General features: G+C 42.5%; 1 protein-coding gene across 2 annotated transcripts; it reads right to left on the bottom strand.

Annotated features, from left to right (window-relative positions):
- Positions 1-208: 208 nt before the first annotated feature.
- Positions 209-15,042, bottom strand: LOC143272057 (oogenesin-3-like). Of its 2 annotated transcripts, none has more exons than XM_076565627.1 (4): positions 11,983-15,042; positions 9,659-9,950; positions 8,628-9,206; positions 209-878 (listed from the first exon to the last, which is right to left on the bottom strand). In XM_076565627.1, the coding sequence occupies exons 1-4, from the start codon at positions 12,206-12,208 to the stop codon at positions 314-316; spliced, it is 1,662 nt and encodes a 553-aa protein (XP_076421742.1). In that variant the 5' UTR covers positions 12,209-15,042; the 3' UTR covers positions 209-313. The 2 variants fall into 2 exon arrangements, with proteins under 2 accessions (XP_076421742.1, XP_076421743.1); XM_076565628.1 differs by having other exon boundaries at positions 9,659-9,972; positions 11,983-12,066.
- Between the last annotated feature and the right edge of the window lie 1,096 nt (positions 15,043-16,138).

The raw sequence follows: 16,138 nt of genomic DNA, 5'->3' as shown, positions 1-16,138 counted from the left end.
AACCCGAGTCCCTGTGATCTGAACCCTTTGCACTCCATTTTCTTTCCAATATATTAAGCACTGTGAAGCCATAAGCTATAGAACCCCTTGATGAGAGACATGTCTGTCACATGCCATGACTTGGATATGGCGATGGGGAAAGAAACAGATATTGAAATGCTGGAAATAAGTGGGCTGTGCACTCCGATGAAAACACACTAGCAACCCATAAAACTCAGCACATTTTATTATAGGCAATCAAGGATGTCCAAAGTATACATACACTCCCAACACTAGGCTTCCATTTTTAGTACCAGAAGAAACCTTATCCTACCTATGGACAAAGGCAAAAAAGTTTGTCCTCCAGGTTATAGAAACAGCAGTGAAAACAGTTCAAGCAGGTTCTTGTAGAAAAGGAGACTTTCTTGGGCTGCCTCTCGGCTCTGAGTATATCCAGCAGCTCAGGACAAAGTTGCATAAATTTGTCTTTAAGTATTCTCAATTCCTCATAGCATTCCAGAGGTGCGGGGTATTTCTCATGGGTCAGCTTGCTCAGCTTGGCTGTGTGACGTAGAAGATTCTTCAGGACAAGCAAAGAGATGTTATTATTACAAAAATTGACCATAGTAAGCTGGGAGCATTGGCTCAGGGAAGGCAAGATAGCATTGAAATGACAGTCCCTCATCTCACACTCTTCCAATTCCAGGGTTTGCAGGGTACTCGAGATTCTCTCAAGAAGAACCCCAAGAAGCTTAGGGCATGAATCAGATAGCTCTACACCTATCAGGTACAGATGTTTGAGCTCCTGGATGTTCAGGCACTGGCTCAGGTAGTCCAAGTCTGAATGGGAGAGCCAGAAGTCACCGATTGACAGGGTCTTCATGGGGTTCTTCAGACACCTAGGGAGACATCAAGAGATTAGTTATGCCAAATAGTATTGAAGAGGATTGGTGGGAATGAAAGCAAGGCAGATGATGCTTTTCCAAAATTTAGTCTGTCTATATGATGGATTCATTCAGCTTCATCCTAGCAGTGTCTTTAAGAATCCTCTGATATGGGCCCTGGGGCACAGACAGTCCCCAGGAACCCCCACCCAACTCTAGCCCAGTTTCTGGCCAGCAGGGAAAACCCCTGAGGCCAGGCTCCTCCTACCAAACCCCCATCAGACCCTGCAATCCACAAGACCACACCCTACCAAAATACCCATCTGCCTGCGACCCCAGTAATTTCCTGTGACAAGGAAACCAATCTGCCAGCTCTCACTGGATCACGAGTTGAGTGACTCTTCTCACACCCAGAGAGTCCTGACTCTAGGACCCAGATCCTGGGGAAGAACCAGTCCTCAGGAACCCCCATCCACCTCTGCCCCAATTGCTGACCTGCAGTGAAAACTCCTGTGGCCAGGCTCTCCCCACCAAAAACCCCCATCAAACCCTGCAATCTAAACGACACACACCCTACTCCAATACCCACCTGCCCGAGACCCCAGTAACTTCCTGAGACAAGGAATCCACCAGCTCTCATGTGGATTCCTGATCTACTAGCTCTCATTGGACCAAGAGAGGCTTCATGAGAAAAAGAATCCACCAGCTCTGACTAAACCAAGAGCCCTGAGAAGACCAAGAGGGACTGAGCCACAGAATCAGCTAGCTTGGATTGGAATAGGAGTAGCTCCCTGATATACAGAATCTGCCAGCTCCAATTAAACCAAGAGCTAAGATTGAGATACAGACACAACCAGCACAGAGTGTACCAATAGCAGCTCATTCTGACACAGGCACCTCTTGCACCTAATAGAGGAAGAGATGAGTAGACATCAGGGCAAAAATACATATAACAACATAAAGAGCAATACGGCATCACCAGAACCTAGCCTCCTATAACAGCAAGACCTAAACATCACAAGGTAGAAGAAGCAGAAGAAAGCAACCTTAAAAATGAAGATGTTAGAGGCCTTTAAAGAAAAATGCAGAATTCACTTAAAGAAATTGAGGAAAAGGCAAACAAAAAATTGGAAGAAATCAATAAATCCCTTAAAGAAGGCCAAAAAAACCATTAAAAAGCAATTAAACATGTGAAGGAAACAGTCCAAGATCTGAAAATTGAAATATAAATAATGAAGAAGACACAAACAGAGGAAATGATGGACATAGAAAAATCGCGGTAAACAAACAGGAAGCACAGATGCATGCAAAACCAACAGAATGCAAGAGAAAGACGACAGAATCTCTGGTGTAGAGGTACAATAGAGGAAATAATTTGTCAGTCAAAGAAAACACCAAAGCCAAAAAAGTCATAACACAAAATGTCCAGGAAATCTGGGACACCATGAAATGGTGAAACCTAAGAATAATAGGGATAGAAGAAGGGGAAGAATACCAACTCAAAGGCACAGAAAATATATTCAACAAAATCATGGAAGAAAACATTCCCAACTTAAAGAAGGAAATATCTATGAAGATAAAAGAAACTAATAAAAAACCAAATAGACTAGACTGCCCAAAGAAGTTCCCTTCTCACATAATAATTAAACCACTAAAACACCGAATAAAAAAAGAATAGTAAGAAGAGCAAAGGAAAAAGCCAAGTCACTTATAAATGGAGACCCATCAAATAAAACCCAACTTCTCAATGGAGACTTTGAAAGCCAGAAGGTCCTGAACAGATGTAATGGAGACACTAAGAGACCATGGATGCCAGCCTCGACTAATACACCCAGCACAACTTTCAACCACCATAGATAGAGTGAACAAGACATTCCAAGACAATACCAGATTTAAACAATACCTATCCCCAAATTCAGCCCTATAAAAAGCACTAGAAGGAAAATTCCAACATAAGGAAGTCAGATACACCCATGAAAACACAGGCAATAGATAACCCCACAGTAGTAAATCCCAAAGAAGAGAAATGAACACAACACTACCACCAAAAAATAACAGGAATTAATCACTGGTCATTAATATCCTTTAATATCAATGGACTTAATTCACCTATAAAAAGACACATGCTAACAGAGTGGATACAGAGTAGGACTCATCTTTCTGCTGCATATAAGAAACATGCCTTGCCCAGTGGTGGTGGTGTTGTACATCTTTAATTCCAAAACTCAGGAGGCAGAGGCAGGTGGATCTCCAAGTTCAAGGCCAGGCTGGTCTACAGAGTGATTTCCAAGACAGGCTCCAAAGCTACACAGAGAAACCCTGTCTCAAAAAACCTAATTAAAAAAAAAAAGAAAAAGAAACACACTTCAAGTTAAAAGCCAGACACTACCTCAGTATAAAAGGCTGAGAAAAGTCTTTCCAATCAAATAGACTTAAGAAACAAGCTGATGTAGCTATCCTAGTATCCAACAAAATAGACTTCAAACTAAAAATCAAAAGAGAACAAGAAGGACATTATATACTCATCACAGGAGAGATCTACCAAGATGAAGTTTCAATTCTGAACATGTATGCCCCAAATACAAGAGCACTCACATATGTAAAAGAAACATTACTAAAGTTAAACCACACATCAAACCCCACACATTAATAGTGGGAAACTTCAACACCCTACTCTCATCACTGGACAGATCTGCCAGATGGAAACTTAAGAGAGAAATAAGGGACCTGACTGATGTTATGACTTGAATGGACTTAACAGATATCTACAGAACATTCCACCCTAACACAAAAGAATATACCTTCTTCTCAGCACCCCATGAAACCTTGTATAAAAGCGTCCACATATTCAGTCACAAAACAAATCTCCACAGATACAAAAACTAAAATAAACCTCCTATATTCTATCAGACCATCATGGCTGATAGTTAGATTTCAACAACAAAATTACAGAAAGCCTACAATCTCATGAGAACTGAAGAATGCTCAACTTAAGCACCAATGGGTCAAGGAAGAAATAAAGAAATTAAAGACTTCCTAGAGTTCAACGAAAATGAATTTACTACAAAGACAAACTTATGGGACACTATGAAAACAGTGCTAAGAGGAAAATTCATAGCACTAAATGCCCACATAAAGAAGTTGGAGAAATCTCACACTAATGACTTAACAGCACACCTGAAAGCTCTAGAACAAAAAGAGACAACCTTACCCAGGAGGGATAGACACCAGGTAATAATAAAATTGAGAGCTGAAATCAATGAAATAGAAACAAAGAGAACAATATAAAGAATCAATGAAACAAAGAGTTGGTTCTTTGAAAAAAGTCAACAAGATAGACAAGCCCTTATCCATCCTAACCAAAGGCAGAGAGAGAGAGCATCCAAATTAACAAAATCAGAAATGAAAAGGGAGATATAACAACTGACAATGAAAAGATCCAGAGAATCATCAGGTCATACTTCAAAAAACCTGTAGTCCACAAAATTGGAAAATCTGAAAGAAATGGACGATTTTCTGGATAGGTATCACATACCAAAGTTAAATCCAGATCAGATAAACTAATTTGACCTACAACCCCTGAGGAAATAGATACTGTCACCTAAAAGTCCAACCAAGAAAAGTCCAGGACCAGAAGATTTCAACAAATAATTCTACTAGATTTTCAAAGAAAAGTTAATTCCAATACTCTTCAAATTGTTCCACACAATAGAAGCAGAAGGAACATTACCAAACTCCTTTTATGAGGCTACAGTTACTGATTTCCAAGTCACACAAAGATGCAACAAAGAAAGAATTACAGACCAATCTACCTCATGAACATTAATGCAAAAATATTCAATAAAATACTGGCAAACATACTCCAAGGACACATCAAAAAATTATTCACAATGACTAAGTAGGTTTCATCCCAGGGATGCAAGCATGGTTCAACATACAAAAATCTGTCAAAGTAATACACCATATAAACAAACTGAAAGAAAAAAAAACACATGATCGTCTCATTAGATGCTGAAGAAGCCTTTGACAAAATCCAACACCCCTTCATGATAAAGGTCATGGAGAGACCAGAAGTAAGGAAAAAAACCTAAATATAATAAAGGCAATTAACAGCAAGTCAACAGCCAACATCAAAAACAATGGAGAGAAACTCAAAGTGATTCCACTAAATTCAGGAACAAGACAAGGGTGACCACTCTCCCCATATTTATTCAATATTGTACTTGAAGTTCTAGCTAGAGAAATAAGACAATAAAAGGAGATCAAGGGGATACAAATTGGAAAGGAAGAAGTCAAAATTTCACTATTTGCAGACAATATGATAGTATATATAAGTGACCCCAAAAAATTCTACCAGGGAACTCATACAGCTGATTAACGCCTTCAGAAAAGTGGCAGGATACAAGATCAACTCAAAAAAAAAAAAATCAACTATATACAAATGATAAAAGGGCTGAGAAAGAAATCAGAGAACCATCACCCTTTACAACAGCCACAAATAATATAAAATACCTTGGTGTAATTCTAACTAAGCAAAGGAAAGACCTGTATGACAAGAACTTTAAGTCTCTGAAGAAAGAAATTGAAGAAGATATCAGAAAATGGAAAGATCTCCCATGCTCATGGATAGGTAGGATTAACAAAGTAAAAATGGCAATCTTACCAAAAGCAATCTACATATTCAATGCACTCCCCATCAAAATTCAAACACAATTCTTCACAGTCCAGGAAAGGACAAAACTCAATTTCATTTGGAAAAAAGAAAACCCAGGATAGCTAAAAGAATCCCGTACAACCAAACTACTTCTGGAGGCACCATTATCCCTGACATCAAGCTCTACTATAGACCTATAGTATAAAAACCAGCCTGGTATTAGCATAAAAACAGACATATGGACCAATGGAATCAAATTAAAGATTCTGACATTAATCCACATACATTTGATCACCTGATTTTTGTTTGACAAAGAAGCCAAAACTTTACAATGGAAAAAAGAAAGTATCTTCACCAAAGGGTGCTGGCATAACTGGATGTCAACCTGGTAAAAGATGGCAAATAGATCCATATCTGTCACCATGCACAAAACTCAAGTCCAAGTGGATCAAAGACCTTAACATAAATCCAGTTACACTGAACTTGATAGAGGAAAAAGTAGAAATACTCTTGAATGCATTGGCACAGGAGACCACTTCCTAAGTATAACTCAAGTAGCACAGACACTGAGAGCAACAATTAATAAATGGGACCTCTTGAAACTGAGACTCTTTTGTAGGGCAAAAGACATGGTCAAGAAGACAAAAAGAGCCTACAGAATGGGAAAAAGATCTTCACCAACCCCACAGCTGACAGAGGACTGATCTCCAAAATACATAAAGAACTCAACAAACCAGACATCAAAGTAAGGAACAATCCAATTAAAATATGGATATAGTGGTGGTGGTGGTACACACCTTCAATTCCAGCACTTGTGAGGCAGAGCCAGATGGATCTTTGTGAGTTCGAGGCCAGCCTGGTCTACAGAGTGAGATCCAGGACAGGTACTAAAACTACACAGAGAAACCTGTCTTGACACAAAACACAAAACATAAACAAAAACAAACAAACAAAAGAGGACTACATAGCTAAACAGAAAATTCTCAAAAGAATAATTTCAAATGACCAAAAGGAATTTCAAATTTAAGGAATTGCTCAGCATCCTTAATCATCAGGTAGATGCAAATCAAAATAACTCTGAGATACCATCTTACACCTGTCAGAATGGCTAAGATCAAAAGCATTGCACACAGCTTATCTTGGAGAGGATGTGGAGCAAAGGGGACACTCCACTGTTGGTGGGAGTGCAAACTGGTACAGCCACTTTGGAAATCAGTATGGCAGTTTCTCAGAAAATAGGGAATCAATCTACCTGGAGACCCAGCTATACCACTCTTGGGCATATACCCTAGGAATGCTCAAACATACCACAAGGACACATGCTCAACTATGTTCATATCACCATTATTTGTAATAACTAGAACCTGGAAACAACCTAGATGCCCCTCAAGTGAAGAATGGATTAAGAAAATGTGGTATGTATACACAATGGAGTACTACTTAGCACGGAGAAACAATGACATCTGTAGTGTGTAGCTGTTCCAGCTCTGTCCAGGAATTACTACCCCAAATGATGCTTCTGGTAGCTGTCATGCCTACAAGGTGGGGCGTGAGACAGGAGCGCTGAAGACCTGAGATCTGGAAGTGCAGGCTCTCTTGGTTCCTGGATCCTGGATGCTGGAGGTAGACTGAGCAGAGTTCTCCAGAGAACACAGCTGGATTGTACTTCACCTTTCCCGGAACCTGTAACCTATCCCTTCACTTGTAAGTTACCCCACAAAATAAACCTCCCTTTTAACTAGGTGGAGATGCCTTAATATTTCAACCAATAGACATCATGAAATTTGCAGGCAAGTGGATGGAACTAGAAAATATCATCCTGAGTGAGGTAACCCAAACTGAGAAGGACAAACATGGTATGTACTCACTCATAAGTGGATACTAGATGTAAAGCAAAGGATAATTAGACAACAATCCACAAATACAGAGAAGCTAACTAACAAGGAAGACCCAAAGAGGGATGCATGGATCGCCCTGAGAAGGGGAAATATATATTTCCATGAGTAAAATGGGGATGAGGAGTAGGCAGTGGAGGTTTGGAAATAGGGGATGAGAACATAAAGGAATGGGATGGATGAGTTGGAACAGGGATGGATGGGGAAAGCAATGAAGAAATACCATGATAGAGAGATATCATGGGGATATAGAGAAATCCAGTGCTGGGAAAGTTGCCTAGAATCCCCAAGAATGATCCCAGATGGTGGAGAGGGTGCCCAAACTAAACTGGCTTTCTCCAGTGATCAGATGGGTGAAAACCCTAACTGTCATCATAGAGCTTTTCTCCAATGACTGATGGAAGCATATGCAGAGATTCACTGCCAAACACCAGGCAGAGCTCCAGGAGTCCAGTCAAAGAGAAAGGGGGATTCTATGAGCAAGTGCATCAGGATCATGTTAGGGAAACATGCAGAGACAACCAAACCAAACCAGTGGGAAATCATGAAAGGTGGATCAACAGCTGTGGAGCCTGCATGGGACTGAACTAGGCCCCCTGCATGGTGAGACAGTTGCATAGCTTGATCTGCTTGGGGGACCCCCCGGGCGGTAGGATCAGAATCCATGTCTGGAGAATGAGCGGGCTTTTTATATCACCCTACCTATGATGGGACACCTTGTACAGCCTAGAGGCAGGGGAAGGGCTTGGAATTGCTTCTACTGGATGTGCCTCCCCATGGCAGGCCTTGCGTTCTTGTAGGTGGGAGTGGAGGGTGGGCTGGGAAGGTGTGCTGAGGTGAGGAGAGGAGGGAAGAGGGGGGTCTTTGATTCGTGTGTAAAATGAATGAAAAATTTTTCTTAATACATAAAAAAAGAGTCCCCTGATATGTGTGTTCCCCACTGCTGTGTCCAGTTTCCCCAACTTCAAACCCAATATCACCTTTTCCCCATCTACTCAACCCCTTTTTGGACCCTAAACAACCTTTTACGCATGAGCAATTGCAGGTGTGCTAGTGCCTGTTCACACATGTCTGAGCATAGGGCTCATCTGCCGGGTTAACCTATGTCTCCACCACTGCTAGGTTCACAGTGGTCAGACCATCAAGGACCCACTAATCTGTAGAGAAAAGGATATGGTTACTATGTTCTGGAGGAAGCTCTCCATCCTTCCTTACCTGAGCCACTTTTCAAGGCAGCCTGTTAAAAAGTAGATATTAGATACGGAGAGATTCTGGAGACAAGGGAATTTGGAGATTAGAGAAAGCAACATGCTTATCCATTCTTGCTCTGCAGAAGCAGCAGATCTTAAGGGCTTCCGAATTCCCTTTAGCTCAAGGGTGTGAAGATTTCTCATCTGCTCCAAGTAAGGAAAAAGCTGTACCATGAATTCAAGTGACCACTGGGTCAGTTCCAGCTTCAGGATACAGTCTAGATTTATCAATTTGAAGATCTGTACAGCAGCGAGGACCGGTGAATCCCAAATCTTCAGCTTTCTACAGCATAGATGAATGGAATCTTTTTGCTGCTGGGCCCACCGTAACAAGTACCAGTCACATTGATTGAACCTGGCCTTTATGAGTTCAAGATCAGTTACTACCTTAAAACATTTCTTCACCTCAGAGTTAGGACAGATCTCCACTAGTTGCTCCTGCCTCTCGGCTTGTGGTGAGCAGTCACCTTCATGGGTTCCTGCCCTAATGCTCCAGAAGTCATGGTCCACATCCGTCAAATCAAGCACTCTGAGTTTTGACCTCCTGTTGGTAAAACAGGTAGAATTCCCATAAAATAAGACAATAAGACAAGATACATCTTACAGTCTACTTCTTGTCCACATCTCATATCAGCTTCCCTTCCATATCTTTGCTTTTTCTAGATCAAGTCTCATGCTCAGTGAAAATGGTCTTTGCCAGCAAGGCATCTATCTCATTTCTCTCCATTCCATTCCCATTAACCCCAGCCTAATTCCATTTTTAACTGTGGAGCTGGCAGGGAGAGGCCTATTCCTCAGTGACTATGTCTACTCTTGTGCCCTCCACATTTGCCATTAATTGCCCAGACGCCTGAGACCTGGCCCAATCCTCTACAGTTCTCTACGCTGATGCTATAAGAATCCTCTGATCCACCTTTGGCCAAGTTCTCCCTGTCCCCAATTGTTCCTTCTCTGCACCTCCACAGCCTTCCTCCACCCTAGAGGGGCCCTGATTACCTGGGATGAACCTTGTCTGCAATCAGCACATCTAGTCCAGCAAGCAGAGCTTTCAAAGTCTCCAGGTGGGGATTCTTTATCAGGGCTCCTACAGAAAGGTCTGGGAAAGGCCAGGCAGACACCATGGCCCTCAAGATGTTTGTACGTCTGTCATTGAAGGCCTCCTCAAACATCTCCGGGAGCAGTCCCACAGGCAGGTCCTCCAGAATAGAAAGTGTCAAGTCCTCCTCCCTCAGCAGCCTCTGTCTTGCCAGCTGCTTGAGTGTGGGTGGGGCCTGGTCTCCCATCATGACTGGTTTTCAGGGATAATAATACTGAGGAAGCATGAAAGCAAAGACATCATTCAGAAAACTTAGGAGGCCCTTCTTCCCACACAAGGACCTCTCTGTGGTGATGGTGGACATCTCAGTTTTCACATTTTGTTCACCATGTGAGGGTTTTAAAGCCACACTTCTCCTGTCTGCAATGTGAAGCCTCTCAAAAGCATGCTCTTTCCCAAACACCCCATCCTATTCCAACCACAGTTCAGGTGAGTCCATTTCCACTAAGGGCTCTCCAGGAAGCCTGAAGGCTCACCCATGTGATCAGTTCTCCAGGACCGCAAGGAAAGCAAAGGAAACATCCAGTTTCCAACCTTGCCAGTCTCTGTTCACCTGGCTGACCCAGCCTGGAATAATTGAGAGAATCTTTGAGATGGACATCATTAGTTATTCACTTCACTTGTTGGTTATCACTGGTCCTGATGTTTCAGGAGGCTTGCAAGCTTGTATTCTCTGTGCTACAGAGCTGAACAGAGTAAGAAAGAAACAGCCCACCTGTGGTGGCCCATGTCTTTAATCCCAGCACTTGGGAGACAGAGCCAGGTAGATCTCTATGAGATGGAGGCCAGCCTACTCTACAGTGCAAGTTCCAGGACAGGCTCCAAAGCTACACAGAGAAACCCTGTCTTGAAAAACAAAACCAGCCGGGCGTTGGTGGCGCATGCCTTTAATCCCAGCACTCGGAAGGCAGAGGCAGGTGGATCTCTGTGAGTTCGAGGCCAGCCTGGGCTACCAAGTGAGTCCCAGGAAAGGCGCAAAGCTACACAGAGAAACCCTGTCTCGGAAAAAAAAAAAAAAAAAACACTAAAAAGTAAAAAGTTGGTCAATAACCCTTCAGTAGCCACTGCCTAGGTCTGTAATGTTTGTAAAGCATCTGGAAAGGACGCTGGGATGGAAATGATAATTACATGTCACATTCAAGAAACTCACTAGTCCAATATCATGGTTATTTACCCCTAGAGTTCTAGAACATCCTACTTGAGGTCTCCCCAAACTAATGGGACATTATAATTTGAACACTGAGACCAGGGAAGCAGGCTGCTTCCTGCAAGATTCAGAACATCCTAGTCTCCATGATGGGACCATGGATCAACCAGCAGAGAAAAAGGACTTCTTGCTATTGTGGTTGTTGTTACAGGATCTCAGCCTAGGCTGTCCTAGGACTCAATCTGTATCCCAGGCTGGCCTTGAACTCAGAGAGCTCTGCCTGCCTCTGCCTCCCAAGTGCTGGGATTAAAGGTATACACAACCATTTCTGATTTAAATTGACCTAAACATCAGCACAAGCTGGGCGTTCGTGGCACATGCTTTTAATCTCATCACTTGGAGACAATTTCTATGAGTTCAAGTCAGCCTGTTCTACAGAGAGATTCTGTGACATGTCAAAATATCAAAAAGAAAGGAAAAGAAAGAAACAAAGAAAGAAAGAGAGAGAGAGAAAGAGAAAGAAAGAGAGAGAGAGAAAGAAAGAGAGAGAGAGAGAAAGAGAGAGAGAAAGAGAAAGAAAGAAAGAAAGAAAGAAAGAAAGAAAGAAAGAAAGAAAGAAAGGAAGGAAGGAAGGAAGGAAGGAAGGAAGGAAGGAAGGAAGGAAGGAAGGAAGGAAGGAAGGAAGGAAGGAAAGAAGGAAAGAAGGAAAGAAGGAAGGAAGGAAGGAAGGAAGAAAATGAAAAAGACTAGCACAGTCAAATCTTTTGACTGATTCATATGTAACTACCCCCCAGAATTTCCTGGAGTTCACCCTGATATTCACAGTGGAACTGCCTCTAAACAGGGACACTACAAACAGACTCAAATAATGACTTTGACATAAACAAAACTTGCTGACTCTGATTATTATCCAGCAGAATCTCTGAGAACTTGAGGCCAGGCAGAGTTATATAGGAAATTCTTGTCATAAAAACAAAAAAATTAGCTAAAAGAGATAGAAATAATACATTGAGGGGAACCTAAGGCTAGATTCTGGGTGAGACAGGGTGACTTGATGGAGGTAAAGGACTTACTTACCTGATCTGAACACTGGTAACAGATTTCCAGATCCCAGCCCTGGGAGACGGTGACTCCAAGAGGCTCCTGGCTCCAAGACTGAGGATATCTGATGGTTCTGACCCTTATATACCTTTCGACACACCTCCCAGATGAAATCTGAAGTCTGATTGAATGACTGAGGCGCCACCCACTTCTTTTGGAATTTTGATGGTGTCTGTGTGGAGTGGATCAGATCTTCACCCATGAAAAGACTTAGACTAACTAAGGCAAAAGTTACTCACCAATTCATTGACCCAACTAAGGCACAGTGACTTGTTAGTTATGGATTGATGGACTTAGTTTCTGAATCTTTTGAGATGGGGTTTCACAGTGTACCTAAGTTTAGCTGGAACTCAGTATGGTGCCTAGACTGGGCTCCAACACTCAGCAACTATTCTGTATCATACTGCCCTGTGATATGTGTGGGAGCCCATTTTCAGGTTCCTCGTGGCTTTACCCAACAGGTCCTCATAGAGGGGATGATCAGGACCACGGGCCTGAGTGCAGGTGTCTGATATGGTCTGCACTTGGCTGTGCTGGGGGGAGGTTCTTTGCTCCACACCTTGGCGTCTCTGTAAATACCCTGGGCAGAGCCAGTGGGCAGTTGGAAAAGGTTCCAGGCCCTCTTGAGGCTATCCTTTATTTTCTATCTGTTTATCTTCACAATCTAAATCTTTCTATCTAATATTTCCTGCTGCTCATACTCAAGAAAACACTGGGCATCTGTGGGGTTGGTGGGTAAACACCCCGCATAATGGCGCCATGAACGGGGACTAAAGAAAAAAGAAAAGAAAGGGGGGACTACAGACAAAAGCGGGGGACTATAGACAAATGAACAAGGAATAAAGACAAAGTAATGGGGACTAAAGAAAAAGGAAAATAATAGTTTTATTATAGAGTTTTTGACGAAAGTATATATATTATTGTGGGGCAGGGGTTTTATCCTCGAGAGAAAAGGAAAATGGACTGGAAGGATGACCGATGCTGCAACACAAAATTCTCTTCTGTCAAAATTTTCTATCTTCTGTGATACCTCAGTAAAAACCCCCACTCTATCCCCTACAGACAAAGAGAAGCTTAAACCAGGATTCCTAAGTGTAGATAAGAACTTAGACCCCTTTTCCCCAGGTGGCTGTATCTGCTACAGGGACTTTGGAAAACACAGGATATTTGACCAAAAGACTAAAAAGGGAGGTGGGTTAAAATAAATTATATGGTCTGTGCCTTTATGAACTAGCCTCACAAAGAAAGGGGAGCGCTCCTTCCAACCTCCCTGCTGTGAGTGAGAGATTTGGAAGAGCCTCCCTGGAGGCTTATAAACTTAGAATACACCTTACTTTTGCATTCTGTACCTAAAGTCTCCAGTGGCGGCTTTGGGGACGCTATCTAGGCACAACAAGACCCTCAAAAAGGGGGCCTTAGACAACGATGTCTCAATATAGATAGACCCAGGCCAGTTTCAAGTCACCAGAAATGATGGCGCCAGCCCCAGGAACTCAAAAGAACAGAGTCAGGATGCCTGATGGTAACCAATTAACCACGAGATGCCCCTCTCCGGAGATAACATGACCAGACCCCAGAGAGGAGTTGTAAAACTCCTGACAGGGCAAACAGATAAGCTAGAATAAGATAAAGTCCAGGCCAGGGAAAAACGGGACCATTCAAGGATGGACCCGTACTAACCCCCTCCCCTCTAAGAAATTTTATGGGTTTTGCCTATAAAAACTGACTTCCCCAAGAAAGAGTAACTCTTCTCTGCCTCACTTGAGATGGCTTGAGTTGAGTTCCCTGTCAAAGTTGTAACAGATAAACCTTGCTTTTGCATTCTGGTATGCTCGTCCTTGGTGGTCTCTCTGGGGGTTACGATCTGGGCACAAAATCTTCTATCCCTTTCTCTATTTCTATCTGAAAAATAAGTTTAAGATATAGTGTAGTAATATAGTGTAGGAAAAACTTAGAAGTGTAAGATCGTTTAGAAAAAAATAAGTAAGGCAACTAGACAGAAAAACTCTTCAATTTTCTAACTTTGGGGGCTATGAACGCAAACTGGGAAAAAATCTTTTTTTGAGCTTTACAGGTAGTAAAAAAGCTCTTCTTTGAGCTTATGGGGAAGAAAAAGTTTCCTATGGAAGCTTTTGACATGGGGACAGCTGAAATGCTAAGTCTAAGCAGCAGGAGAAAGTGATTTCTCCCTGAGGCAAAAATGGGGGTGTAAAAAGCCAAAGTTTAAGTTTAGAAGTTTTGGGAAAAGTTGGTCTTTCTCTCTTGGGAAAAAGAAATCTTTCGCTTAAACTAAAAAGCTTTCTAGCAAGCACAAGGCCCTGGGTTTGGTCCTCAGCTCTGAAAAACAGAAACAAAAACAAAAACAAACAAAAAACCTAAAGTTTTTCTTGGGAAATTTGGGAAAAATCCCTTTAAAAAGTCTTTTTCTTTCTTTCTCAAACTAAAAGCTCTCTTAAAAACTAAAGCCTTTCAGAACTCTCTCTCTCTGGAAGACAAATATTAGAATCACCTGAAGATATTAGTATAGGAGTCACCTGTGATTAGTTCAAAAGGAAAACAACAAACCTCTTAAGAGGGCAAAACCTCTCTAAGTTCTCTTTCAAGCTTTAAAAATCATCCCTGCAATGCAGGAGGTAGGGACAAGTTTCTAAAAACCTCTTCAAAGCTCTGTCTCTTCAAGCTAATAAAAGGCAGTGGATCTAAGTCCCCTGAGGGAAAAGCTGGGAGAGTAAGGGTAAAGAGCTATAGAGAGCCCAAAAGGGCAGGAAACTTTACTAGGAAAAGCAAAATAAAAAAAAAATAAAAAAAAATAAAAAGCCAAGCTTTTCAGTTACAGCTGAGCTGAGGCATCAAGGGTTTTGTTTTTGAGTGAGCCTTTTCAGAATGAAAAGGTGCTTAGTCATACTAAAGCAAAGGTCCCCTGAAGCAATGCAAACTCCCTTAGCATTGCATCCCTGCTTCTGACCAACAACCCAGAGGCCACTGGCCAGCCTCTGAGTTGGAGTGCATTTCAGGGATTCTAGGGTTCCTGCAGTTGTAAACTTCCTAGAGCACAGAGCTGAGGCAGGAAGGTGCAGGACCCAGGGGAAGATGGCTAACCAAGCTAAAGCCGGTGGGAACAGCACAGTTGTCTGCTTTCCTACAAGTGCCGGGTTGATAGGTCCACAGCTGCAAAAAAGAAATCTGAGGAAAAAGCTTTTCTATCAGAGTAAGGACCCAACCTTTCTGGGAAAACAGTAAAGCTGAACTGTGTCTGAAGCAGTTGTGCTGCTGAGTCAGAATGATGTCTGGGGAAAGAGCCTAGGCAGGGCAGAACAGAATTATCCAGGGGTAAAGCTTTCTTTTCTATCAGAGAAAGCATCTCTTTGAGAAAAGCTTTGTTTCAACTGACTCCCTGTGAGATGAGGGAGTGTAGCCCTAAGGGGTGATTGCCTCTGGCATAAACTCTGTCCTTGAGCACCCAGACAAGCAAATGCAACCCACTGGGGGACTGGGCCAGGTGAAGGCCTGATGAGGCAAAACACCTGTCCTAATGGGAGTTTAGAGATGGCAAAAACCTCCCCTGTTAGAAAAGCAGAAGCTTGATTTATGAACACAAACTCCACAGACCCCAAAAACAGAAGCGGACAAAGAGCCCCTGTCTTCAGTAACAGGAAAAGCTGCCACTTTCGTGTCAAAAACTGTTTCTGGGGCAGAGGGGATAAACTGAGACCAAACTGGGAACTGTCAGAGAAAGACTCTGAAGAAATGGAGAAGGGACAGATTCCTCCCCAGAAAATGCATGACCTGTGAAAGCTGCTAGAGTTTGAGGCAGATTCGGGGGGGGGGGGGAGCCCCTACCTCCAAAGGCAGCTAGCAGAGGTACAGAGCCCCAGACAGATACCTGAAGCTCTGCATCTGGGGGAAAAGGAACAAGCAAAATGAGAATAAAATCAGTGGGAGAAAATCTCTCTGAAGGAGCTATGGAAAAGCTGTTGTAAATGTCTTTGTTTTTCACTGACTGGCTAAGGCAAACACAAGCCGGGAGGAAAGTTGCTATCAGGAATGCCAGCCTCAATGCCAGCTAAGGAGGCAGGTTGGGTTCTGATCCAGGGCCAGGGTCTAATGAAGGCAGGAGTCCTGTTAAAGCCAG

Source organism: Peromyscus maniculatus, chromosome 2 (genome assembly GCF_049852395.1).
Source record: "Peromyscus maniculatus bairdii isolate BWxNUB_F1_BW_parent chromosome 2, HU_Pman_BW_mat_3.1, whole genome shotgun sequence".
NCBI lineage: Eukaryota > Metazoa > Chordata > Mammalia > Rodentia > Cricetidae > Peromyscus > Peromyscus maniculatus.
The sequence above is the reverse complement of the archived record's forward strand: the minus strand, read 5'-3'. Positions and strand labels throughout refer to the sequence as shown.

Coding starts and splice junctions, on each gene's coding strand:
- LOC143272057 (XM_076565627.1), bottom strand. CDS start 12,208: ATGGGTGAAGATCTGATCCACTCCACACAGACACCATCAAAATTCCAA. Junction 9,207..9,658: donor GCAGACAAGGTTCATCCCAG/GTAATCAGGGCC, acceptor TTTTACCAACAG/GAGGTCAAAACTCAGAGTGC. Junction 879..8,627: donor TGCCTTGAAAAGTGGCTCAG/GTAAGGAAGGAT, acceptor ATGTCTCCCTAG/GTGTCTGAAGAACCCCATGA.